Source organism: Schistocerca gregaria, chromosome 4, assembly GCF_023897955.1.
Source record: "Schistocerca gregaria isolate iqSchGreg1 chromosome 4, iqSchGreg1.2, whole genome shotgun sequence".
In the NCBI taxonomy this organism is placed as follows: Eukaryota; Metazoa; Arthropoda; class Insecta; order Orthoptera; family Acrididae; genus Schistocerca; species Schistocerca gregaria.
In genome coordinates this window covers 613,770,114-613,797,880 of record NC_064923.1, presented here as the reverse complement: position 1 = coordinate 613,797,880, position 27,767 = coordinate 613,770,114, and the positions used below count along the sequence as shown (strand labels likewise).

The following is a 27,767-nucleotide window of genomic DNA, read 5'->3' as shown; positions in this document are numbered from 1 at the left end:
AACTACAGTGGTAGACCATACAAACATATTAAGTATTGAAACCTTAAATAAATGTTCACTGAAGGAAATTGGAAGCCTTTTTAAATCTCCACTTAAGTGGGAAATGTTCTGTCACCGTTTGTTCATATGAGTGTAGGTTACCTGAACAATCTTCGAATACACAACAATGTCGAATCAGTACAGCTATGTAGCTCTACCACTCCATTGTATGAAATGTTCTAGCCAACTATCTCACTTTTCATATAATATAAACAAATATCCAGTTTTTCAGTGTTATTGAGTGTCTTCAAATATGGTTAACAGTTTCAATGTTCATTACTGCCTTCATCTACATCTACATTTATACTCCGCAAGTCACCCAACGGTGTGTGGCAGAGGGCACTTTACGTGCCACTGTCATTACCTCCCTTTTCTGTTCCAGTTGCGTATGGTTCGTGGGAAGAACGACTGTCTGAAAGCCTCCGTGTGCGCTGGAATCTCTCTAATTTTACATTCGTGATCTTCTCGGGAGGTATAAGTAGGGGGAAGCAATATATTTGATACCTCATCCAGAAACGCACCCTCTCGAAACCTGGCGAGCAAGCTACACCGCGATGCAGAGCGCCTCTCTTGCAGAGTCTGCCACTTGAGTTTGCTAAACATCTCCGTAACGCTATCACGGTTACCAAGTAACCCTGTGACGAAACGCGCCGCTCTTCTTTGGATCTTCTCTATCTCCTCCGTCAACCCGATCTGGTACGGATCCCACACTGATGAGCAATACTCAAGTATAGGTCGAACGAGTGTTTTGTAAGCCACCTCCTTTGTTGATGGACTACATTTTCTAAGGACTCTCCCAATGAATATCAACCTGGTACCCGCCTTACCAACAATTAATTTTATATGATCATTCCACTTCAAATAATTCCGCACTCATACTCCCAGATATTTTACAGAAGTAACTGCTACCAGTGTTTGTTCTGCTATCATATAATCATACAATAAAGGGTCCTTCTTTCTATGTATTCGCAATACATTACATTTGTCTATGTTAAGGGTCAGTTGCCACTCCCTGCACCAAGTGCCTGTCCACTGCAGATCTTCCTGCATTTCGCTACAATTTTCTAATGCTGCAACTTCTCGCATCATCTGCGAAAAGTCGCATGGAACTTCATGGCCTGAAACACTAAACTTACTTGGAATACAAGCTGCTTTAACTAACTCCGTGCAGTTATTACTTCAGCATTCAATTATTGTGTTTTTCGATAGACAACATAATTGAGTAATTTTAAGTAGCTAAGATTGCCAGTATTTATAAAAGATAATGTTTCCAAAGGATTAACCAGGTAGGACAATGACATAGCATAGAAACTAAATGAAGAAATGCTACACATTTGGGGTCCTATGTTTACCATAGGACATCATATACCGAGAATGTATTACACAATTTATTATTGTAAGAAACTGTTAAATTTTATGTCAACATTTAAATGTATTTTTCTTCAAAAAAACTGTAATTAGCACATGAAAAATATCTTTAGTTAAAAGTTTTCCTTGCAGTCAACAACTAAATTTGCAACCTCAGTTTAGCTGATCAGCTATTCTTTAAGCTCTATGGTTTCAGTTCAGTAATGTTCCTTAACCCAAACAACTTCCTAGATTTCAGATATAGTATCAGTCTGTGACATTTGATGTGGGTTTCCAGTACTTGGAATCGCCTTATGTAGATACCAAAGAACTTTAACTCAGCAGTTAAAAGTTCGGATCTCTCATGGTCTTAACTAAAACTAAGTCTTCTGTATTCAACTGTGCTATTTTAACTCTAGCATCATGTCACTTCTTTCTTGCTTCACCATGGTTCTTCGTTGTTTCTTTTACAACAGCTTCTCTTTCTTATGCTGAAATAGGTTTACATTCTGGGAATTCAATGTGTTCATTAATGAAATTAGCTGCTTTTTTTGTCAAATGGTATTTCATGTGGTGAAAAACCTGTGGGGATGTGTTCAATCCAGAGGGGTGTTCATGACTGCAGCTACTCCTGCACAACCTACCAATCTCTCACACACACCTCTCTGCAGAATTACTGGCCAGTAGCTTAGTAGATATTAAAAAGTGTTATTTGCTACAGGTAGATCTTCTTGTGTGAAACAGCCCTTTTTCTATTTTTGAAATCAGTGTTTGTTCCTTTCCTGGCAAAGTATAATTGGATATACTTAGAAAATATGTTCTCTATCACAAATATGGAACATTACCCACCCACCCACCCCCCCCACCCCCCCCCCCCCCAAATCACCCCTCCTCTTCTTCATGGTAACAAGCTGTATACATTGATAACAATACTTACAGGTTTCTGAGGTAGTATGTTTTGCAAGACCATGAAAATTTCTGTTGCTTAGCTTCACTTGTTGAAGTCACAAATTGAAATTTGTTTCCTTACTGTTTTTCAGCATGTTGTAATTTTTTTTAAAACTTCTGGTCTCCAAAGTGTCCATAGCCTTCAAGAGTATACATAATAAATTTGTCATAGTACTGTACTGAGCAACACAATCTGCAGTGGTCAGAATCTAAATTCATTCTTATAAACAATATTCCCTTGTGTAATTTGTAATATTTTTCAACTTTTGTACAGCTCTTTTTACCAAAACAACATTTCACTAGGTTCCAATTATCATCATGATTCTGCTCTCTACGAGTGATATTGCAGAAGGTCTTAGTTACCTTCTCATCTTTAACCTCTTTCAGATGCTTAATCATGAGCTCTAATCTTTCTCCTCCTCCTCCTCCTCAATATTATTATACCCTCCTGATCGTAAATGACACACTATATTTGCAACTAGATTCTCAGGCTCCATAACATACTGAATTTATAGTCAAATTGTTCTAAAAATAAGATCCACCTCGCCAACCTACTGTGATACGACTTGCATTCTTTCAAAAAACTAAAGGCCTTGTGGACTGAGTACATAATAATTTTGTCTTTACAAGTAGTTTCTAAATTTGGTAAACATCCAATGTACAGGTAGCAGTTCATTCTTGGTTACAGTGTAGATTCTTTCATGTTTTTGGAGCATCCTACTCATGAAAGCAGTTGTCTGACGTGTATCTCCCCCATTTACAGAGTCCAGAATCACTAGCATCACATAATATACAAAATGGTTAGAGTAAGTCTAGTCTACGCAGCAAATTACAACTAATTCCACAAGCTTCCTGGAATTCCTTGCCACGGATCAAAACAGCGTTATTTTCAGTAAATTACACAAACTTTTTAGCATTCATAGTTTGTTTATGGTGGTATACACTATAATATCCATATGTTCCAATAAACAATGTCAATTGTTTCTTCTTTTTGGGTATTTAAAACTCAGAAATGGCTTTAATTTTGTCATAGTCAGGTAATATACCTTTCTCAGTAACGCAGTGTCCCAAGAATTTAAGTTCATTAACCAAGAATTGACAGTTTTCCAGTTTTAATGTCATCCCTCCTGTTCACAATTTACCCAACTATCTTTTAATAACAAATAATTGAATCCCAGCTCTTGGTTCAGAAGCAAAATGTCATCTACATATATAATTAATTTAGAAGATAATCCTGACCTAACACCTGTTCCAAAACGGTTATGAATTCAGCTGCTGAAACCAAAGGGTACAACACAATACTGATTGCATTTTTGTACAATGGTAAATGCTACGTATTTAAGAGATTCGGGACCAAGTGGAAATTGACAAAATCCAGAGGTTAAATCGAAGCTTGTCATCAGTTAAATACACTCAGACTTGTGTAATAACCCATTTATGTACTCAGGATGATCATTTTCTCTTGTATAAATGTTTTATTTTCTCTTTTAAGAAGTCTGAACTGTAAAACAAATCGAACACCTCCATTATGTTTTGCTGTAGTTACCGAAGGATTATTATAATCACTATTACTTCCTCTTAGTTATGCCATGCCTTCCCTTAGTTATGCCATGCCTTTCCACCTTTTGGAACTTTTTTTCAACAACTGGTCTCCTTGCGATTGGTACAGCACGTGGTATTTTAAAGAAAGATTCATGAGGTTTTAATTTTAGTACACATTCGGAATTCTTCACACTTCCTGATACATCACAGAACACCTGTCAGTAGTCCCACAAATTATCAACATTGTAGCCACACAGTTTCAGATATCTTTTCCTCGGTTATTTTCATTAACCCCTTCTCTTCAACTTCTAGTTCTAAATGTTCGTCTATCACGTAACTTCCCTGTTCCACTAATGCTAACCTGTCCATTTTTTCACAACTGCCTCCCTTATTGTCACACACAATGTTTTCCCTCTCCATTCAAGAGATGCACTAAGTTATGTAAACAATCATTCCCCAAAATAAATTCTTCATGTATTCTGAAAGTACTAAGTGATCATGCTACAAATTCTACACCCTAAATTTCAAATACCAGTGAAGTTTGCTATCTCACTTACTTATTGCTTCTACCAGTAGCCCTTCTACACATAATTCTTATCGCTGGCATCTCTGTATAATTCTTGTTGTCTGATTTCATTAGGTAAAGCTTCCAATAATCTAGAAACTCTGCTGCCTGAATCCACTAAAGCTTCCAGTTGCCTGTTTTTACACGAGTGTATGGATTTCCTATTTCATCACTTGTCTTTGTATTAATGTCTTCATGTAGTAAGTGCTATTTGACTGCACTGAAATTCATATCTCTGCTATTCTCAATGCTCATGTTTCTAAGATCACTTACCATGTTTATATCAGCGTCGTCATTGCTACTTCTATTGTAGTGGTCATTGCACAAGTTCCCTAACAACACAATTCACTCATCCCTACCTTTCCTTTAATGATTCATAAATTCTATTGCAGTTAACTTTCCACCAATCAGTACTCTCTTTGCCCAAGATTGCCAACTTTTTCCAAGTGTGTTACTAAGTATCTATTCCCTCGCATTTACCCAACATGTGCACAGAAAACTTTAATTACTAACTTCAGGATTTAGAATAAAAGGCTGGTTAGACATCTCACATACATATTTATTCTGAACCGTGCACAGAAAACTTTAATTACTAACTTCAGGATTTAGAATAAAAGGCTGGTTAGACATCTCACATACATATTTATTCTGAACATTTGCAATGGCCAGTTCATGAGCATTATTGGTATTTACTCACGTAACAGATTCAGACAGTTAATCTGCAACTTCCGTTTCATTTCTACCTACCCCTGTCAACTTAATAACATAGACTCCTCTTACTCCTCATCTAACAGTCATCCTCCAGTCCAACAAAATAATCCACATTTTCAGTTTCATTGCCCTAATTTCTCCCTCACCACCCTGAAAAACATTAGTTGCATCTTCATGTACCATACATTTCTCATGCTCCTTATCTTTTACTATTTCTTTGCATTCAAAAAAGCTCTCACAAATATTTGAACTATCAGAAATGTGACCACCAAGAGATCTGATATCCACCTCAACTCTCAACATTTCAATCAGGGTGCTAAAATTTGTGGACAGTTAGCCTAAAGGACACTGCTGAATATCCTCAATATGAGGGGGAAGGATAATTATTTCAATACGTGGCACAATAAGGGTAATGAATTGCTAAATAAAATAATGCAACAACAGGGAGGTAATTACACAAGAGCACCACATTAAGTAAGTAAAAAGTAAGTTAGAGTAGATCAAAATTTTGGGGTAATTTTTGGCAAGACAGGGTTAAGGACAAAATACAATAAGAACTAAGAACCTGAACTACAAGGAGGTGATTTAGTAAACTTTTATGGTGTTAACATGGGAGGAAATCATTTCAGACAAGGGGATTATAATCAAAATTGGGAAAACAAAAATTATGATGGGAGGGATGATGATGACGATGACGACGACGATGATGATCATAGAAATCCAGATCATCATCGTCGTCGTCATCGTCATCATCATCCCTCCCATCATAATTTTTGTTTTCCCAATTTTGATTATAATCCCCTTGTCTGAAATGATTTGTACCCGAGCCCTTTCTATATTTCTTTGAAATGCTCTGTCCAACACATCTCTACATAACGTATTTATCCAATTATAAGACAATTGTTTTTTTTTTCCCAAGTTTGTCATTTGAAAAGCACAGGGTCATCTTACATTCTCAGATTAAACTATTGCTGCGGAGGCCAACATTTTTATAGTGCCATTTTTACATTGAAGCTTTATCCATTGAGGTGTTTTACAAATTTATTTTGGAGAATTCTGAAGGATAAGGCTTAGTGAACAATACCTGCATTTATTTAAACAAATAATACAGCTTCTTCCTTGAAATAGAAGAAACTGTTAAAAAGATGCAATTTTTCAATTTATGCAGTTACTCTGAGTTAAGTTTTAATTGTAATTTCTGTAAATTAAACATCGACCAATGTGTAGTTTCAGAGCCTATTATTGTGATGATATATAAGGGACCAATTTTTGGTCCCGAAACAGTCAGTCCAAGGCTGAGTTTCAGACAAGAAACCTGTGTTGGTTAGAACAACAATAATAATGCATCAACTTAAACGTGAAATAAGTGGTACACCAATAGGCCATGTGTTAAAGCAATGACAGTGTCTGTTCAATTTAAATGTGTGGTTAAGTTTTTACTGCTTGTATATGTTCCAACAGTAAACTATTGTAGCAGTATGTTGATGTTTGCATGCAAACAATTAATGAGGCTTTATCAAAAGTTAAGCAATAGAGCACTGGCCATAGGACTGTATATCACAGCCACAAGGAGGTCACTCTTATGCATTTATGGCAAGTTTTGGCTAAAATAGAGAGAACAAGAGAAATTAGAATGCAGAGAAAATAATGTTAGTTGACCCATAACTGGTCTATAGTTTGGACAAAGAAGAGCAAGTGAAATGTTGGTGTGCTTCATTTCAAAGACTGGTTTGCTGCAGCTCTCCATGCTACTTCCCATGTTACTCTATCCTGTGCAGCCTCTTCATCTCTGGGTAACTATTGCAACCTACATCCTTCTGAATCTGCGTAGTGTCTTCATCTCCTGGTCTCCCTCTACAATTTTTACCAGTACCTCCTCATTAGTTACAGGATATACTCATCTAATCTTCAGTGTTCTTCTGTAGCACCACATTTCAAAAGCTTCTATCCTCTTCTTGTCTAAACTGTTTATCGCCATTGTTTCAGTTCCATAGATGGCTACACTCTGTTCAAATACTTTCACAAAAGACTGCCTGACTTTTAAATCTGTACTCGATGTTAAGACATTTCTCTTCTTCAGAAATGCTTTCCTTCCCATCACCAATCTACATTTTATATCCTCTCTACTTCGACCATCATCAGTTATTTTGCTGCCAAAATAGCAAAACTCCTTTACTACTTTAAGTGTCTCATTTCCTAATCTAATTCCCTCAGCATCCCCGAGTTAACTCGACTACATTCCATTATCCTCGTTATGCTTTTGTTGATGTTCATCTTATATCCTCCTTTCATGACACTGTTCATTCAGTTCAGCTGCTCTTCCAAGCCCTTTGCTGTCTCTGACAGAATTACAATGTCACTGACAAACCTCAAGGTTCTTATTTCTCTGGATTTTAATTCCTATTCCAAATTTTTCTTTTGTTTCCTTTACTGCTTTCTCAATGTACTGATTGAATAACATCGGAGATAAGTTAGGTACAACCCTGTCTCACGGCCTTTCCAACCACTGCTTCCCTTTCGTGCCCTTAGACTGTTACAACTGTCGTCTGATGTCTGTAAAAATTATAAATAGCCTTTCGCTTCCTGGATTTTACTCTAGACACCTTCTGAATTTGAAAGAGAGTATTCTAGGCAATATTGTCAAACGCTTTCTCTATGTTTACAAATACTATAAATGTAGGTTTGTCTTTTCTTAACCTCTTTTGTAAGATAAGTTGTAGGGTCAATATTGCCTCGTGTGTATCTATATTTCGTACGGAATCCAAACTGATCTTCCATGAGGTCAGCTTCTACCAGTTTTTGCATTCATCCGTAAAGGATTTGTATTAGTATTTTGCAACTGTTACTTACTAAATTGATACTTAGATAATGTTCACACACTTCAGCATCTGCTTTCTTTGGGGTTGGAATTATTATATTCTTCTTGGAGTCTAAGGGTATTTGGCCTGTCTCGTACACCTTGCTCACCAGATGGAAGAGTTTTGTCATGGCTGGCTCTGCTAAGGCTAACAGTAGTTCTAGCAGAATGTTGTCTACTCCCAGGGCCTTGTTTTGATGGTCTTTCAGTGCTCTATCAAACTCTTTACGCAATATTGTAACTCCCATTTCAACCTCATCCATGTCCTCTTCCATTTACATAATATTGCCCTCAAGTACATCGCCCTTGTATAAACCCTCCATACACTCCTTCGACCTTTCTGCTTCCTCTACTTTGCATAATATTGTAGGTTATATCTGGTTATTGTTGGTTGTGCAGGATCAGGCTGTTCAGTTAATGTGGATATTATCTTACAATAGGGTTTACTATGTGGGTTATAATTAAGCAATAGCCTTTTTGTTGGGTGGGGACAAGAAAATGTAGTGAAGAACCGCTCGGCCACACCGACCAGCTGAGAAAGAGGATTAAGAAGCAAGTGGCACAAAGTTAATGGATTGAGGGGATCGTCTAGCAAAATTCATACCACAGACGAATGCAAATAATGGAGTGAGTTAAGATAAGTACTCTTCATTCAGTGCAAAAAAATGGTAATGACTCTGGTTTGTGCTAGCATAGCACAATATGATCAAGAAGGGCATCAATTGAGTTTTAAAATTACCAGCATTTTTTTCTGACCTTCTCCTAGTTTTTCAGCATTGCTGTGTAATTCCTGTCAGCTGATACAGCAGTTTACAAGTGAATATGAATGATATTTGAAGGCAGTATTTTTTATCTTTTTTAAATTTGTTGTGTTCAGAACTGACACGTTTTGCAACTATTGTAGGTTGATGGTAGCCGCAGTTTCCAGGTTATAACAAGATTTGATACTGAGGTAGATCTCACATACTTCAGACATGGTGGCATTCTAAATTACATGATACGGAAGATGGTAAATTGAGTGACTCGCTGTAAAAGTTACACTCGAATATACGGTAAGAATACTAGTATAGGAATTAATTTATAAGCTGCTCTGAATACATTAATAAATTTATTATGTTATTTTAAAATATATTGTGATAAATAATCAGGCAGTATTGTGATAATAGGACTATGTAATGCCAGGTATCAAGCTGCACTATAATTTAAATGTTACTTACAGTGCCAATAATGTGTGCATGAAATTGGACATTAGGTTAGACCGAAGTTACAAGCTATACTATAGTGGAATATTTTATAACCATGTGGGTTCACTCTTCTCCTGATTTTATGTAATTATGCCTTTCATTTACAAACAACTACAAATTGCTGTTTATCAAATGGTGAAAGACAGAGGCGGATATAAAATGTGACATAAACAGTAGCCTTCAGAACAAAGAGGCCATAATCTAACAAAAGTGTATTTCCTCTCTTCTTGACTCCTTATTTTTATACTTTGTCTGTAGATAATCTTATTTCATCTTTTGCTAGCTAAAGGAGATCCAGTTTGTGAAAGATATCTTTTGTGCTTTCCACTCTCCTCAGGTCTCTGATATCGCCATAAAAATATTCTTACACTCCAGATCTGTCAATAGTATCTTAACTTCAACATCTACCAGTTTTAGGAACTATTAAGCATTCACACATTTGAAAGCCAAAGTAATTCTATTTTGTTGTTTTTCTTTTAAAGTGCATTCACAATCCTACAATGTGGGAGACTGGCAGTTGGTAAATACAATCAGAGGCAATGAGTGGCTGAAGTTTATACTCATGCTTGTTGAGTGCAATATTCAGATCATCAGACATGTGTAGATAACCTCGCTATTTTTTCAGTCTGTGGAAACAGTGATGAGACAGAATTGCTGAAAGGACAAGTTGAAAAAGCAGGCTACTAAATGATCTTCGAGAAAATCAAACAATGGGAAATCCAGGATCGAATAATGACGATATTATGAAGAGGGTAGATTGCTACACACTATACAGGGGAGATGCTGAGTTGCAGACAGGCACAACAAAAATACTGCTAAATATGTAAGTGTTCACCAAGAAGGGCTTCTTCTAAAGTAGACAAAACCCACACACACACACACACACACACACACACACACACACACACACACACACACACACACACACACACACATTCATGCAAGCAAAAATTGCACGCACATGACCACTATCTGTGGCCAAATTGTAAGCAACTAAACATGATGGGAGAAGCAGTCTGGTTGGTTGGTTGGTGGGTGGTAGGAAGAGCCTGGGGTGGTGAGTGGGAGGGATAGCAGGGTAGGGATGGGGGACAGTAAAGTTCTGCTTGTGGGAGCATGCTAAGACATGGTGAAGACAGACTAAATCAGCTATGTGCAGTCAGAAGGTTAGATGGGGCGGTAGGGTTGAAAAGGAGAGAGGTGGAGGAAAGGAAAAAAAAAGTGTGGATGCATTGTTGGAATGGAAGGCTGTGTAGGTGAGTGAAGGACGGGGACTAACAAAGGTAGAGGCCAGGGGGATTACGGGAATGTCGAATATGTTGCAGGAGAGTTCCCACCTGCATGATTCAGGCAAACTAGTGTTAATAGGAAGGATTCAAATGGTGTAGGCTGTGAAGCAGTATCTGAAGTGAAAAACTTTGTGTTGCACAGTATGCTGAGTAACTGAATTGTCCAGCTGTCTCTTGGCGGACAGACAGCTTGTTGGCTGTTGTGCCCACACAGAACTCAGCATAGTGGTTGCAACTTGGTTTGTAGAACACATGGTTGCTTCTACAGGCAGCCCTGCCTTTGATGAGATGGTTGATGCTTGTGACTGGACTGGAACACATGATGATGGGAGTATGCATAGGACAGGTCTTGTATCTAGGTCTATTTCAAAGATATGAGCCATGTGGGAAAGGATTGGAAGTAGGGGTGGAGTAGAGATGGTTGAGGATATTGTATAGGTTTAGTGGGCAGCAGATTACCGTTGTGGGAGGGAAGAGGAGGATAGTGTGTAGGACATTCCTCGTTTCAGGGCATGATGATAGGAAGTCGAAAGCCTGATGGAGAATGTGATTCAATTGCTCTAGATCTGGGTGGTACTGAATCAAGAGGGGAATGCTGCTTTGTGAATGGCAGCTGTTGAAATGGAGATATTGTTGGTGGTTAGTAGGTTTGATATGGACAGAAATACTGACAATAAGTCTAACTTTCCGACTGTACCTAGTTGGCCTACCTTTCCTTCACTATGTCCCTGTGTGCTTGCACAAGCAGCACTTTACTCTCCCCCAACCCTGCTGTCCCTCCGCCTGTCTGCCCCAGCCCCCTCCATACCCCCACCATCCATATTTCTTCTCCTATCATGGGTAGTTGGTTGCAGTCTGGCCAGAAACAGTGGTCATATTTGTGTGAGTTGTGCTTGCATGAATGTGTGTGTGTTGTCCACTTCTGAATGCTTACATGTTTAAAAGGCCTCTTTCTGTACTACTTCTCAGCATCTCCTCTGCTTTTCTGTAAGGTGACTAGCAATCTTATCCTTTTTCATGGTATTGTTGTTTTTTTGAGAAAATCAAATATCTGATAAATATTAAGGTAGCCCCCAATGAAAACTAAATATGAAAAAATGGAAAGGACTGACAAATTGAAGTATGTAGGAGAAGTAATTGAACATTTCAGAGAAAGAATCCATTAAAGCAAGAGTTAATAAGATAAAAATAGCATATTAACTTGCTAAGGTTGCTTGTAATAAATAAGTATATCTCAGTGCAAAAGTTACACTGCTCTGCTGTATTCTTCCTAGAAGCATTTAATGCAGCAGAAGTTTTGACTCTTAAAGAAGGCAATGATAAAAGCACTGGAAATTGCAAAGAAAAAGATTCACAGGAAAATTTTGGGACCAGTTGAAGAGCAAACACGATACAGTAGATGTCATAATAGTGAACTTTGATAATACACACACACACACACACACACACACACACACACACACACACACACACACACATGCACGCGCTCTCTTTCATACTGGAAAAACTACAGATATACTTAGGAAAAGAAGAATAGCTTCCTACGGGCACATCCAAAGGACACATCCCAGCAAACTGACAAAAAAGCTGTCCACTTATTTCAGTAAATTAAAAATGGATAAAACATGATGTAAATTAATTGAAAGGGGCATAGATGAACTCCAAAGTACTCCACAATATTTTGAGGAATGACTGCCATTCAGAGAGAAACTGGAATGTTCCAAAGGTTTCCAGGAAAAACCAAGGAAGGCTATTGGATCCACTTGGGCAGAAGAAAGAAGACAGACATCAAGAAACGTCAAGTGAGATGTGGAAAAAAAGAAAGGAGAAACAGTTGAAATAAATGTATCCATAGTGGCTTGTATGTAAAAGAAAAGGAAGATAAAATGTAACGTTTGTATGAGGAACAATATCAGAAAAAGTGAAGCTACAAGATGGAATCCAAAATTTTCGGGACTGGTGCTGCTATCTGGAAAGTAGGAGTAGTAGATCTGTGCACTGCTATGTGACGAGAGCTGCATATCTGGTGAGTCAGTGTGCGGAGTGGCATTCAGCTGGGAGGACATGTTGCGTGTCAACAGTGATTTCCATAATACTCTGTGTTTGGTTTGTGGTGATTTTACAATGGCTCCGCAAACATGACAGTGTGTGTATCAAATTCTGTGCGAATCTTAGGAAAAGTGCTACAAAGACCCTTGCAACGATTCAACAAGTGTTTGGGAGACAGAGCATGAGCCGTGTGTGTGTGTGTGTGTGTGTGTGTGGCATGCTCAGTTCAGGGCCAGCTGTAAAGACATCGAACACGATGCTCACACTGGAAGGCCCATTAGCCGTACAAAACCAGACATTGTTCGTGCAGATCGACGTCGAACCATTCAAGACCTTGAGGGTGAAGTGGGTATTGGTTGTGCGACATGTCAGTGAATATTGTCTGATAAATTGGGCATGCGTCATACCACCACAGAATTTATGCCAAGGATCTTGACTGCTGATCAGAAGGCACAGCATGTTGAAGCGTGCACGGACCTTTGTCAGACCGCATCTGATGATCCAATCTTCTTGTCACAAATTATCACCAGCGACGAGTGATGGATTTACGGTTATGACCCAAAGACAAAGCAACAAGTGTCCCAGTGGAAGAGTCTGGGCTCTTCAAGACCCAAAAAAGCGAGAAAGGTGAAAAGCAAAGTAAAGAGCATGATCATCGTTTTCTTTGATACCAAGGGAACTGTGCACAAAGAATTTGTCCCACCCAACCAAACAGTGAATTCTGCATACTACTGTGACGTTTTCCGATGGCTCCGTGAAAATGTGCGGCAACAATGGCCCAAACTTTGGTGTCAAGGGAACTGGCTGCTGTGTCCTGACAACACGCCCGGTCACACATGTCGTAAATAGTGGGAAATTGCTTTCCAAGCACATACACAAGCTTCAGGACCAAGTTGGTAGTTCATACTTTTTGATGGAAAAATACAGGATTACAGTTTTCTCGTGTGAATTTTTTTCTATCTGGTTTTTTAATTCATAAATACACTCTGTTTTTATGTCTACATAAGCAGTTTAGCAGAAGTAAGAAAGCAATTGCAAGACTTGGACGTATGTTATACATATGTGTATGACCTCAAAACTGCAAACAAGAAATATATCTTAACTTTAAATCATTAAACTCAGAAGGGATAAAAACTCCCTTGCTCAGTATGTGGAGGGTCTCACCAAGGCCTTCACAGACAGGCACTGTCCTCCATACCTAGTCCACAAACATATCTTCCATGCCATCTCCCCCCACATCCACAATCCTCTCACTACTCCAAGAACTTGCCACAAAAGTGTGTCCTGTTCATCACCCAGAGCCATCCCAGACTGGAACAACTTAACCATATCTTTTATCAAGGGTTTGATTACTTATCATGATGCCCTGAAATGAGGGACAACCTACCCAAGGTCCTTCCCACCCCTTCTAAAGTGGTGATCCGTCACCCAGCCAACCTCCATAACATCCTATTCCATCCCTATGCCAATCTCATTCCCAACCCATTGCCACTAGGATCACGTATCTGCGGAATACCCAGCTGCAAAAACTTCCCAATCAACCCACCCAGCACTTCCTATTAAGGTCTTGTCACAGGTTTATCCTAACCCATCAGGGTCAGGGCCACCTGTGAAAGCAGCCATGAAATTTATCAGCTCTGCTGCAATCATTGCACAGCTTTTTACGGATCTTTAATACAACCAGAGTTAAATGTTTACACCTGTTTCTGTCATTCAAAGTAGTCACCAGCATTGTGTAGAACCATTGCCACCCATGTGGAAGACGTAGTATACTGTTAGCAGATCCTGTTCTGTCGATGGTGCGAATGGAGCGGTCTAAAGTTGTGGTGATTCTCATGTATGACTACGATGGTGTTATCCTAACGCATTACATTCCTCCATAACAGACAGTCAGTTCGCAGTATTACTGTTCATTTTTGGAAAATCGCCTGCGACTAGCTTTGCAAAGAAGCAGCGACACTTGCTGTGCAACCCACCCATCATTTTGCACAGCAATGCGTGGGCGCATACAGTGCAAGCTGTGGCTGCTCTGTTCGGTCAGTGGGACTGGGAAGTAATGTACCATCCATGATACTCCCCAGACTTAAGTCCTTGTGACTTTGATTTGATTCCAAAGATGAAGGAACTACTTTGTCGCATTCGCTTCAGAACTGTTCCAGAGATTCGACCAGCAGTAGACAGTTCCATTTGCAGCATCAACAGAACAGGCTTTGCTAATGGTATACTACACCTTTCACATCACTGGCAACAGGTTCTACACATTGCTGGTGGATACTTTGACTTCACAGTAACAGATGCAAACATGTAACTCTTCTGTATTGGTTGTGAATAAATAATTGCCACTATTTAAGTTCCAACCTCTGTATATTGGTATGACTACCAACTACCAACTGAAAGGTCATCACTAAACTGGGCAAGAATGGGGATCAGGAATGTAAATGGTGAAATGTTGATAGATACATGTGCTGAACATGACCTAGTCATTGGAGGCACATTGTTTCCACATGTAACTGCCATAAGATAACGTGGGTTTCTCCAGACCATGTTACCGAAAATCAAATAGACCACATAGTCGTAAGCCGCAAGTTCCGACACTCTTTGTTAGATGTCAGAAATAGAAGAGGGGCAGACGCTGGAAGTGACCACCACCTAGTTTTGGCGGAATTCAGACTGAAGATAGTGGCAAATAGAATCAAGCTCAACCACAGGTGCAAGAAAATAGATGTGGCAAGATTAAAAGACCAACAGATCAAAGAAACATTTGCCCTTTAACTACAAAACAGATTGCAGGTCCTCTCTGAAGAAAACTTTATGGAAGAGGGAATTGAAACTTGCTGGCAAAAAATCAGACAGTTATTTAGATGTGGGAGAATAAATCTTAGGATTTAAGGCACATCAAAGGAAGGAATGGATCTCCAATGCTACGTGGAATGAAATCAGCCACAGGAAGGAACTAAAACTCAAATTAAATTTTTGTAAGACAAGAGCGCAGAAGAGCGAAGCATACAAGGAATACATGGAGGCGAACAAAAAAGTGAAAACATTGCTAAGTCGAGATAAAAGGAAATGGATAGATGAGCAAGCAAAATTAGCAGAAGAGGCAGCAAGACCATGATATATGAGAGAGCTCTACAATATTAGCAAACAGTTGTCAATGAAGAACTTCAGACGTGAAGGACAAGTTAAGAACAAGGATGGGATGATGCTTACAACTCGACAGGCACAGCTACAGAGATGGGGGGAGCACTTTAAGGAACTGTTAAATTGTGAAGACAACCAAGAGGAACAAGTAAGAGATGTTCCAGAGGATGTAGAAGAAGATCAAGATTTAAATTTGCAGTGCCCCACAATGGACGAAATTAGGATTGCCTTGAAAACACTAAAAAATACAAAGGCTCCAGACCTAGACAACATAACACCGAAGATCTTAAAAGCTGATATTGAAAATACTGTTAAAATGCTCCATCCTTTGCTGAAGCATATTTAGCTTGAAGAGAAATCTCCAAAGGAGTGGAAAAATGGTTTGGTGGTAAAGCTCCCAAAAAAGGGAAATTTGTCAGATTGTAACAACTGACATGGTATTACATTGTTGTCGGTGCCCAGTAAGGTCCTCACCAGAACTATTTTAAACAGAATTAAAGAATCCTTTGAAAAGCGACTGCGTAAAGAACAGGCCGGTTTTATGGCACAACACAGTTGTGTTGATTTTATTGACACTCTGAGGATCATTTTAGAACAAAGCAAAGAATTCCAAGCAACCATGTACCTGGTATTCATTGATTTTCAAAAGGCCTTCGATTCCGTGAAACATTAAGAGATCTGGTAGGTGTTGCAGAAGTATGGCATACCACAGAAGATCTTAAACATCATAAAAGATCTGTATGATGGCTACAAATGCTGGGTACTCCACAAGGGAAATATGACAGAGCCCATAAAAGTAACAACTGGAGTCCGTCAGGGTTGCATTTTGTCACCAACAGTTTTCCTACTCATTCTAAACTCTGTTATGAGAAGAGTCACAGCAGGCAGGAGACTAGGAATCCAGTGGCGGATCCATAAACGTCTGGAGGATTTGGATTTTGCAGATGACATAGTTTTATTAGCTCCAAGGCAAGCTAAATTAAACTTGCGGAAAGAAGAAGCAGAGACTGCTGGCCTCAAGATAAATATAGGCAAAACAAAGGAAATGCGAGTAAATTCAGGGAACATGGAGGTGCCATTGTTAATAGGTGAGCAGCGGGTGGAAACTGTCAACTCATTCCTGTATCTGGGTAGTATAGTGGCGGAAGATGGTGGAGCTGGAGATGACGTGAAAAACTGCATTAAAAAGGCAAATGCTGCCTTCATAAAATTGTATCCAATATGGAAAAATAGAAATATCACATACAAAACAAAAATCCATATTTTTAATACAAATGTGAAGGCTGTCCTTCTGTACACCAGTGAAAGCTGGAAAATGGATAAAAAGATAACATCCCAGTTACAAAGCTTCACAAATAGATGTCTTCGAAGCATCATGAATATCTGGTGGCCAGAAAAAATATGTAATGAGGAGCTCTGGCGAATAACAAACCAGATACCTATAGAACACCAGATACAAGAGAGAAAGTGGGGCTGGTTGGGGCACACCTTGAGAAAACCAGATGGAGCCATCGAGAAAAAACCATTGGAATGGAATCCCCAGGGAACAAGGAAGAGAGGAAGACCAAGGGGCACATGGAAGAGGACAGTGGAAGGGGAAGGAAAGAGAGTTGGAAAGACCTGGGCAGAATTGAGGCAAATGGCCAAAGACAGAGACGAATGGTGAGTTCTCCTGGATGCCCTATGCCCCCATAGGGGCCAAAGAAATTAAGTCAAGTCTTTAATTGTGCCTATATGCAACCTGACATGTTTTCGTTACAGTAAGTAGCAATATGTCTCTTTCTATGTTGTTGATATTTCTGCCTGGAGTTTCCAATGAGACAATCATCTTTTGGAGTTTCCAATGAGACAATCATCTTTTGGAGTTTCCAATGAGACAATCATCTTTTGAAGTTTCCAATGAGACAATCATCTTTTGGAGTTTCCAATGAGACAATCATCTTTTATAAAACCTTGGAAACTCCGGGTTGGAATATCTACAATTTTGTGAAAATGATAAATTGCTACTCTTTGTAAAGATGTCATGTTGAGCTGCAGATAGTCATAATGAAAAGGCAGTTACATGTAGGGTGAAGCCGTGATGATTTTGGGTGTGGAGAATGTGTTTCATGGATAACTATCACCTTCACAGTTTTTAAAGGTTGGTGCTCTTCTGAACTGCATATAGAGCTGTCCTTAACAACACACTCTCCCCCACCCCACCCCCTCCCTCCCACCTTCCCCCACAGCCTTCCAATGCTGCATCTGGCAGCTTTGTCCTGCTGCCATCTAGTCCTTGCACACTCCTGCGTACAGTGCTCTTCTCTCCATCTACCGTACCATGCTATCCTTCCCCCTTCCCTGCCCCACTCTGCACTGCTGCTTTCATTCAACAAGACAGTTGCAATTTGGTTAGAGTGGTCATGTATGCATGTTTTCTTTTCTGAGGAAGACTTTGGCTGAAAGCTCGATGTGTAACAGCTATTTCATTGTGCCTGTCTGCAATTCAATATGTCATTGCTATGGTGGGTAGCAATCCATCCTTTTCATAATATTGTTACTTTTTATAAATGCCATAATGAAGTTAAATGTCTGGATATGGTGTGACATAATAATAAATAATTGTATGGGACATGACAAAGAGTGGAATCTGCTCTTAAATTTATGGTGTGCTGTTAGAACCCATCCTAAGCTACACTGGAAATAGTCATATCCTGAAAGAAGTGCAAAAATTGTATAATAGTTATAACTGCTTGTTAATAATTCCAGCCATTCTTCATCAGTTGCCAATTTAGTTATCTTTATCATATACATGTTGAATGAAAAAATTCATAAGTATCGTGAAGATTCAAGAGAATGCCAGGTCACAGAATATCCAGAACTGAAAGCCAAATGGGAAATGAGATTTTGGAAGACCTTGAAAAAGATGGGAGTGATTTTGTTTGTGCTGCTGGAACAGCTTGAAAGGAAGATGATGATGTACATGATAAACATAATTGTCATTGTATTACAACAAAAAGTGTTTGTATCTCTTTGGATTTCTGTTCAGAATCTTGGAGGACGAACATTACATTTCTGTTTGCCAACTTTTTATTACATTTGATCTAAAATTAAACTTCACAGAGGTGTTAAAAAGGCCTTTGTTGTTAGCATATCATTACTTCCATTGTTTTTAGGATTCTCACATTTAGTACATATCATAAACAATTATTCAAAGTGCACCAGTGTAAGCTGTGACAGTACCTAATGGTTAAGGCCAAGTAGTTGTTTTCCAAACAGCAGTCCATATGAACAAACCAGTTGAGTCTCTACCTGAGTTTATTCTTATTATAGGTATTTGGGCTATGCACAAACCTGTTAAAAATGAATAGCTCACTGTAGTCATAGGGTCGAGCCCCACACGTCTGCTTTCGTGCCCCACAGTTAATTCGCTGCATATAATAACCTGGAGATGTGATCCTGCAGTCAAATAGTCATTGCATTGGCTAGAACTGTGAGTTTATAAAATAAACAGAAATACAAAATACATGTTAAAGACATATTATAATACCATTGGCTTTCGGATTAAAGTTAAGTGAATAAAATAATCTGTTCTAATGTCTGTAATTCATGTAGATGACAGAGAATCATGTTGAATAATAATTATTCAAGAAAGGCATCTCAAATAATCGGGAAGTTTTCTCTATGATATTCAATTTAAATACGGACAGAAAATGCAGTAAGGTTATGTTGAGAGCACTATAAGAATGTCAACAATATCTCCAAACTAAATTGTTATCAAAGATACGTGAAACCTAAGTTCACTTTGTGATGACAATACATGAAATATTCATTAGCTCAAAACAGTTCAGAGTTCAATATGATGCTTCATAAACTGACACATGTGATACAGTGAATCATAACTCATGCTCTGAGTATCCTCCTATTCTGGAGCACATTTAGACCTCTCGAAGCATAAAGTCCCTTCAAAAGTTAGTGTGGTAGCAGCCTTTCACCATCCAGGATCAGTCAACTAGAGGACTGAATCACGCACATTATAGCAAGCAGGCCTGCCTGCCGTCTTCAAGAACTCGACATACAGGGTCAGAATCACTCGTTGAGCCACAGAAAAATCCCATTCCCCACTTGATTCTTGTAGTGTTCAGCTACTGTCTGCTTTTCCATTAACTGCAGGCTGACCTCACCAAAAATACATCATTCTTAAGCTCTACAGACACAATTTGACTTGACAACTTCCTGAACTGAACTAATATATTACAACAATATTTACATAAAGAAAAGTCAAACAGTTGGTTACATTCAGATCATTTACAATTAATATAAGTAATAGTTGACTCATAAATAAATAAGCCAGTTTTGATGTGCAAGTGTGCTCATGATAAATGACAATGAATTTTCATTTAATATTGTTTAAACAATTATTTATGCCTTCTTGACAGATGTGTCATATGGTTCTCTTTTTCAGTGTAGTTTCTGCTAACACAAGTTTATAGCACTTGCAGTCAACATTTAAGTAAAGTTACTGGAAAAATGGTAAATTGTTCATTAAATAACTACACAAGTATGACAATATGTGAAGTTTTCATATTATATTCATTTGCTGTATAATTGTGGAGATTACGAGGTTCTGACAAACATTTGTGTAATGAAAATACAAAAAAATTCAATAAATTAAAAAATAAGATAGATGCAGATAGTGGCTTTCAGAGATGGTAGCTACAGTGCACTGCTATTATCTGAGATATTGTATGTATAGATCACATGAATAACTTAAGTCATTAACTTAGAGATTCAGTGTGAAAATGTTCATTCGCTATGAAATATTAACTTCTGTAGTTCTAAAGATATTGAAATATTATTGTGTCATTGGATGTGCATCATTTTCTCAAAATTGCAGATGATTTACTTTAATACTTGAGTGTAAATTATTATAGATTCTCAGAGAACAGTAAGAAGCAATCATTCAGCTTGTCTGACACTCTGCCATTTCTTGGTGCATTGACTCCTGCATAAAAGGCCACGCAAGTGACAGCCATCTGGATTCCTGTCTTAGGGATTTACCCATTTCTGGTGATACTGCTCGTCTTTGTACCTAGCTGGCTGGAGACAGTCATATAACTGCACTGGCTGCAGCACACCCTGAGCCCACTACCCTTTAGCCATACAACAATTTCACGTTACCTTGTACCTATTCTGGGCTGCCAAATTGCTCGTCTACATATGCATAACATTACACTTAGGGGGCCAAGTTAGTGAGCTAATGTGCCACATTGTGGCACTAAATTTGACATTCTTAAATAACATAATAAATACATACGTAACACAGTAGAGTGTACTACTTGCTTGTCAGAACAGTAGTGTAAGTTTTTGAATGTCCATCCTTCTGATTGATGGTTTGCGTGACCTCAGCCAGTCAGTAACACACTAAAATTAAACACCTGCAGCTGTCATTTTGATGTTATTTTATAGGGGGTGTTCAAAAATAAATGGGCCGGAGGCATAATTACAAGCCGGTACTTGTATATTAGAAGTATTGACCCTGGCTGTTGAGACACTTGTCCCACTGTGACACAGGGCGGCGAATGGCTGTCTCATAAAATTCCTGGAGCTGTGATGTTAATCAGTTCCACATGTACAGCTGGATGTCGTCATCTTCTTTGACCAAGATGGCCCCCTTCTGATTCACTTTGTGCAGCATGGGACAACAGTGAATGCCCAGCGTTATTTGCAAACCTTGACCACACTTAGCCAAGCAATCAAATCAATATGACCGGACAGTCTCACCCATGGGGTCATTCTGCTCCACGACAGTGCAAAGCCTCATACGGCCAACAGCCATGGCAGTCCCACAGAAATTCAAATGGGAAGTTCTCGGCCACCCTCCATGCAGCCTGGACTTCTCCCTGTGATTACGCCATTTTTGGTCCCCTTAAAAAGGCTATGAGGGGAAAAGATTCAATTCGGACGGTAATGTCCAGCTGTACATGCAGAACTGGTTAACATCGCAGCCCCAGGAATTTTATGAGACAGCCGTTCACCGCCTTGTTTCACAGTGGGACAAGTGTCTCAATAGCCAGGGTCAATACTCTAAGATACAGGTACTGGTATCGGTAATTATGCCTCCAGCTCATTTCTATTTGAACACCCCTTATACTGTACTACTGGCACTGAAGAGGTGAATGATCATGTATACAACAGAAGTTCTCCCCCTCAGCATCAGTTAAGACCTGAAGATGGTGTTCTGGCTGCAGGCATTTCATTTTATTATGGGACAGTAGAAGTCTGTTTCTGGTGGTGTACGAAACAGCATTTACTGCCTAGGATATGTCATATAACACCTTATCAACATGCATTTACTAAATCTAGTAACAAAAATTATAAAAATTATGACATACTAATTAAATGCCCAAATAAACACCTAATTTTTGTGTAAATTTCAAGTCAGTTTGACATTGTCAACAGTTTTTAGCACTTCTGTTATCATGTGATGGCATGTTTTTGCTTTGACCACACTGTAGCACTTCACCATCACCAAGACAGCATACAATCAGTGTCCTTATGTCGAAGTATAGATGGTTCACTTCCAGCCACCTCTTCAAAATTTTGTGGCCCCTTGACCATGTACAGTATCGAACATGGATCAATCCGCAGTCTCTGTCAATGCTGAAGGATGATATGTCTGTCAAAATACTACTGTTGTGTGGTTAGCAATAATCATATGACTTCCTGAATCCCCACTTAACGCCCTCTTCAGTGCATTTGATACATTCACAAATGGGGATAGCAAGCAAAAACTGATTCATAGGTTAGGCTAAAAACTAGATACAGCTCAACATTTCAAACACTCTGTCCATGTTCTCACTAGAAAACACGATCTTTGTGCTATGAAATTTGTTAGATACCATAAATCAATTAACATTTTATCATTTCTATACAATTTTGCACATAATTAGAAACTAAAAACAGTATTACCTTGTGTAGAAATGTCCTTTTAACTTTCCTTGCAACTTAGCAGATAGCTGGAGCATACATTCAGCAATTGCTGACACATATTTGCACTACAATACCATTTAACCCCAGAATTTTTCATATATAAATCTATTCAAAGCCCTTCAAAAATATGATACATTATATAATAAACCTTTGTAATATACCCTCAAAAACTTAGCTTATGCTTTGCAAGAAACACCATGTTCTACTCCCACAAACAGTTGAAATTTAATGAGGTCTGGTGACCTCCACACACCAAATTTTATGCAACCAATAATTACAAATAAACTACATAAATCACCCAGAAAAATGCATCTGAAGTATTATAAGTAACACATTTAAATAACCCCATGAAATTTCCCCCCAAATTTATGTACAATACAATTGGTATTTCTCACCTACATATATAACTAGATTGATTAAATTCTGCTGATCTCTGTGCACCAAGAGTTGTAAAGTCAATGTTGGCTCTCTCCTTGCACTAAGTAGTGCCTCCATACTTTATCACCTACATCTTAATTTCACCAAATTATCACTTACACAAAACAGAAATAACCCAAAAATTCTTGAAACTACACATCAAAATAGACTTATTTGCAATTCATATTAATACCCATACCATTTGTATTTTACATGGTGCTACTCTGCCACTGTTGCCTCCTCTTACAATATCTGTCTCACCAAAGTGAGTCTTTTCTGCTTTTTCAGCCACTCGGAATTCAAGCCCTCTTTCCTCCTTCAATATACATACAAACTTTGTGACAACTGATGGAACACCAGTTTCAGATTCAATAAATTCACACTTTTTTCTTTATCAATATTGTTTATTTCACTTACAGGGTACATTTTTATTTTTGCTTCTCAATAAACATTTCTCCATCAAAAGATTATTTTCAATATTCCTACCTTTCTCGTCCATATCTAATGCACACTTCATCACATCAGACCAACCCTCAAATTCATTATCAACATCAAACAATTCCGTAAATACTTCCTTTGTCCTGGTTTTGTCTTTCCTCCATTCAGGACCTCTTTTAGCTATATACTTCTTCCGTGCCCACCAGCAAGGCAGTAATGTCTTCAATATTTTTCCATACCATCTCCAGTCATTAATAGATTATTCACCTTTTTACGTGCCATACCATTCAGAACTAACATTGCCCCCTAAACAAATACTTTCCTCACTATCCACTTCTATATTCTCCCTATCCTTCTCTAAATTATCTGTAGGCTTTAAATTGCCCTCAGAATCCTTCATTTCATCATCCTCAAAGCGTTCATACACTGTTTCCTTCCTCTGAAGTAGTGGTGTCACTAGCTGCAACATTCTTACAATTAGCCACACAACTTAAACATGGTCTCTCTTAAACGTATCATCACTTATTTCCACAAAAACACTACAAACTTTTATGATAATCAACACCATTAACATCCTCTGATAGCTCATAAGCTTCTTTACTTAAAATATCCATTACATCCATTGATATTTTATAGAATTCACCATAAATAACTCTGTGAACGTCTGCCAATGCACCGTATAAATTGCTGCTACTAAATCATACCACATTTGAAATCGCAGTATTCTTGAACTGCACCCAACTCAGAACCACTTTTGTCTTCATTACTTTTTCTCTGCTCTCGGGTGCTTCCACCACTTTTTACATTAATATGCCGTCTAATACATTTTCACGTTCATCCTTCCACAACATTGATAATTCATGCTTTCATCAGCACCCATCATTGCACTTCCATCAGCAGAAATAAATGCACAATTTCTGTCCTTTGAGATATCTAGATCTGTAGCTTCAGCCTTCGCAACTTAAGCACTAAAACATCACCTTTACCTCTCTTAACAATATTTCACCCACATCTGCTGATATGTAATAAAAATCACCACCAGCTGACAAGACTGTTGCAATTCCGCCTTCAGAAATTCTTTCACATAGTTCCAGTGATACACCACAAAATTCATCATCCAGCAGAAGAGCCAACAGCTTCGCTGCTTTCACATGTAGCTTTACCTATTTTCTCCAATACAAAATCATCTACATTACTTTCACTTACATTACTTTAATTGTTGCTACTGACTAGTGCCTCATCAGAATTTGTCATACATTCCACCTCCAACAAATTCAGATGCACCTCTTCCTCTCGTCTGATCAGTTTTCCACCAAACATATGTTCATTCCATCAGTAACTTCCCTTTCACAAAATAAATTTTTCAGCCCACATCATTAGCAACCCCCTTTATACATTTTACAATATTTTTTCACCCTCTTTATGGCTGCAATGTTTAAAATTATTCCTTGTTTTATTCTTATAACTTCCATGTCCAACATTTGTGGCTTGTTTGTCAAATTTTTTACCCACAGAATTTTTAAAATAATATGTCCTGGTTTATTGTGCCACCTCTGGACTGGAGAGGCCTCAAGTTCTAGTTTCTCGACCTTGTATTCTGGTGTTGCATTTCATGAGTCTCCTACCCCTCAATACTTTGTTCTTGGTTTTGATTTCCATTATGAAAGTTCCCATTTCCACTTCCCCTTTTAAAATTATTATGACAGTGATTTATTTCTGTTATGATTATTACACTTATTGCGCATGTAACTATTGTTCACGTACTGGTACCCATTTCCCTCTCAACTGTTCCCGTTTTGTGGCTTGAATTTAAATGCCTGTTCAAGTTTCTCAGTAATATCTGAAAACTCGTCAGTAGAATTTGTTGGACTGTGGACAAGGTATATTGCAAAAAATATGGTAAGTGTCTCGTTCACCCATCCACTACCACCTACTCAAGCCCAACCACTTATATGCAGCATGTAAGATAGGACCAGATGAGAAGCTTCTCATTTGATTTACCAGCAAGCATGTGTACTTTTGCATGATTTTCCCCATCAAAATAATCAGTCACTGAACACATGACTGAACCTACTTTGTCTACTTAGCTTCCATTGAGTACTCAGTTGATGAACATGCTTTGTGGCATGACTCAAAAGACCTTAGTTTCTGCTATACCCATTGTTAAGTACCCCGGTGTGCCAGAAATCGGAATGCTCTCCCCCGACGTATATCTCATCTCGGCACTTGCATTGATTCAAACTATTTTAGTCTGTTACCTGCTTCTCACAACCTATTTCCTTCCATTGGTGTTGCTTAGGATTTTTATTAATATATATATTCTTATTTTACTGTATTTATTACAAGTGTTTTTCCTTATATGAGGGTTGGAACTTAAATAGTGGGAACTATTTATTCACAACTGATACAAAAGAGTTACATGTTTGCACCTGTTACTGTCCTTCAAAGTAGTTGCCAGCTATGTGGGAGGCGTAGTATACCTTTAGCAGAGCCTGTTCCGTTGATGGTGTGAATGAAGTGGTCTACTGCCTGTCGAATCTCTGGAACAGTTGTGAAGCGAATGCCACGAAGTGGTTCCTTCATCTTCAGAATCAAATCAGTCACAAGTACTCAAGTCTGGGGAGTACAGTGAATGGCACAGTACTTCCCAGTACTATCGACCAGAGCAGCCACAGCTTGCGCTGTATGTGACAATGCATTGTCATGCAAAATGATGGGTGGGTTGCGCAGAAATTGTCACCGCTTCTTTTGCAAAGCTGGTTGCAGGTGATCCTCCAAAAATGAACAATAATGACTTAAGTCCTTGGGACTTTGATTTGATTCCGAAGATGAGGGAACCATTCCGTGGCATTCGCTTCAGAGCTGTTCCAGATTTGAAAGACATTAGACCTCTCCATTCGCACCATCAACAGAACAGGCTCTGCTAATGGTATATTATGCCTTCCACATCGTTGTCAACGCTGGTGACTACTTTGAAGGACAGTAACAGTGCAAACATGTAACTCTTTTGTATCGTCAGTGGATAAATAGTTGCCACTATTTAAGTTCCTAATCTAATCTAACCCTCGTATACCCATCTTCACTTAAAACTCGGGTGTATTGTCTTTGAAGTGAAGGTTGTGCAGTGCTTGCTTCTCTCTCTGACAACTTTGTTGTTCATCTTTCCTCCTCAGACCAAGTGTAATGCTCTCCACATGTATCCTAAATGTCCAACCTTTTCAACAATTCTATTTTCCCTTTTTTGGTCCAGAAGGAACCTATGTGCAGAGTGATATTGTTAATGTAACTACTAATAGATAGCTGTACTCTTTGTATTCTGTGTGAATACCAGGTCATACTTCTGCTCCTTTCAGGTGGTTTAAATACAGGTAGTTTAAAGTTGTCGAACTTACCTGTAATGATTAATCGTCACAATCACGTGCTCTTTCTTCTTATAGTAATAAGAAAAGTACGTCAGTTAATGAATCCGTATTAATAACATGTTTTTGTTACAGGTCTATATTTGCATCAAAATGGTACTTCATTACTGAATTGAGGAATATTTTGTTTTCATTGTTTACAATAAAATTGGTATAAAGGGTTCATTAATTGGGACTGCATCATATGTACTCTGGAATAAGTGATTATGTGAGTGATAATTCTCAGAGTTAAAACAGGAGAACAAAGGCTCATTTATTGCATTAGTTGTGTGCCAGTTTTGCATTAAATGATTATTTTATACCTTTTTATTTTTGTATTTGAGAAATACATATTTTAAGACTGATTTTATTGACGTAGACAATAATACCTACTTCATTCTCAGGATTTTGTTATAATTGATGTGAATCATTAAAACAGAACCTGTATGTATATGAAAAAATGTTTGTATTGAAAGAAATAAGCTGAAAGAAGGTGCCCTGCCTCATATGAATCATTTACAACACAGTTTTAAGAAAATGTATATTTGTTACAAAAAAATAAAATTGTTATCACTATTTGAGAAAACTTTCTATTTTGAATTCAATTTGTTTGTCACAGTTAGAATAGTGAAAAATCTTGTTACCATCTGCATATTTCCTATATTCCTAAATTGATGCAGTTTCCAGTAGAGCAGTGGCCACTATTAAATGGGTACATCTCATAATCATTGATTCCATACATTTATTATTATGTAATTCCTTTGTGTGATAGGAAAGCATTCCTCAGAAATTTATTTTAGGATGAAGATG

At 38.3% G+C, this 27,767-nt stretch overlaps 1 protein-coding gene across 2 annotated transcripts in view; it reads left to right on the top strand.

The window, feature by feature from the left end:
* Positions 1–27,533, top strand: part of LOC126365941 (cytoplasmic aconitate hydratase-like) — a 357,848-nt gene extending 330,315 nt beyond the window's left edge. For both annotated transcript variants that reach the window (XM_050008715.1, XM_050008716.1), the window contains exons 18-19: positions 8,914–9,061; positions 27,054–27,533. In XM_050008715.1, the coding sequence (XP_049864672.1) occupies positions 8,914–9,027 (114 nt within the window). In that variant the 3' untranslated portion in view covers positions 9,028–9,061; positions 27,054–27,533. The remainder of the gene's footprint in view (positions 1–8,913; positions 9,062–27,053) is intronic.
* The last annotated feature ends 234 nt before the right edge of the window (positions 27,534–27,767 follow it).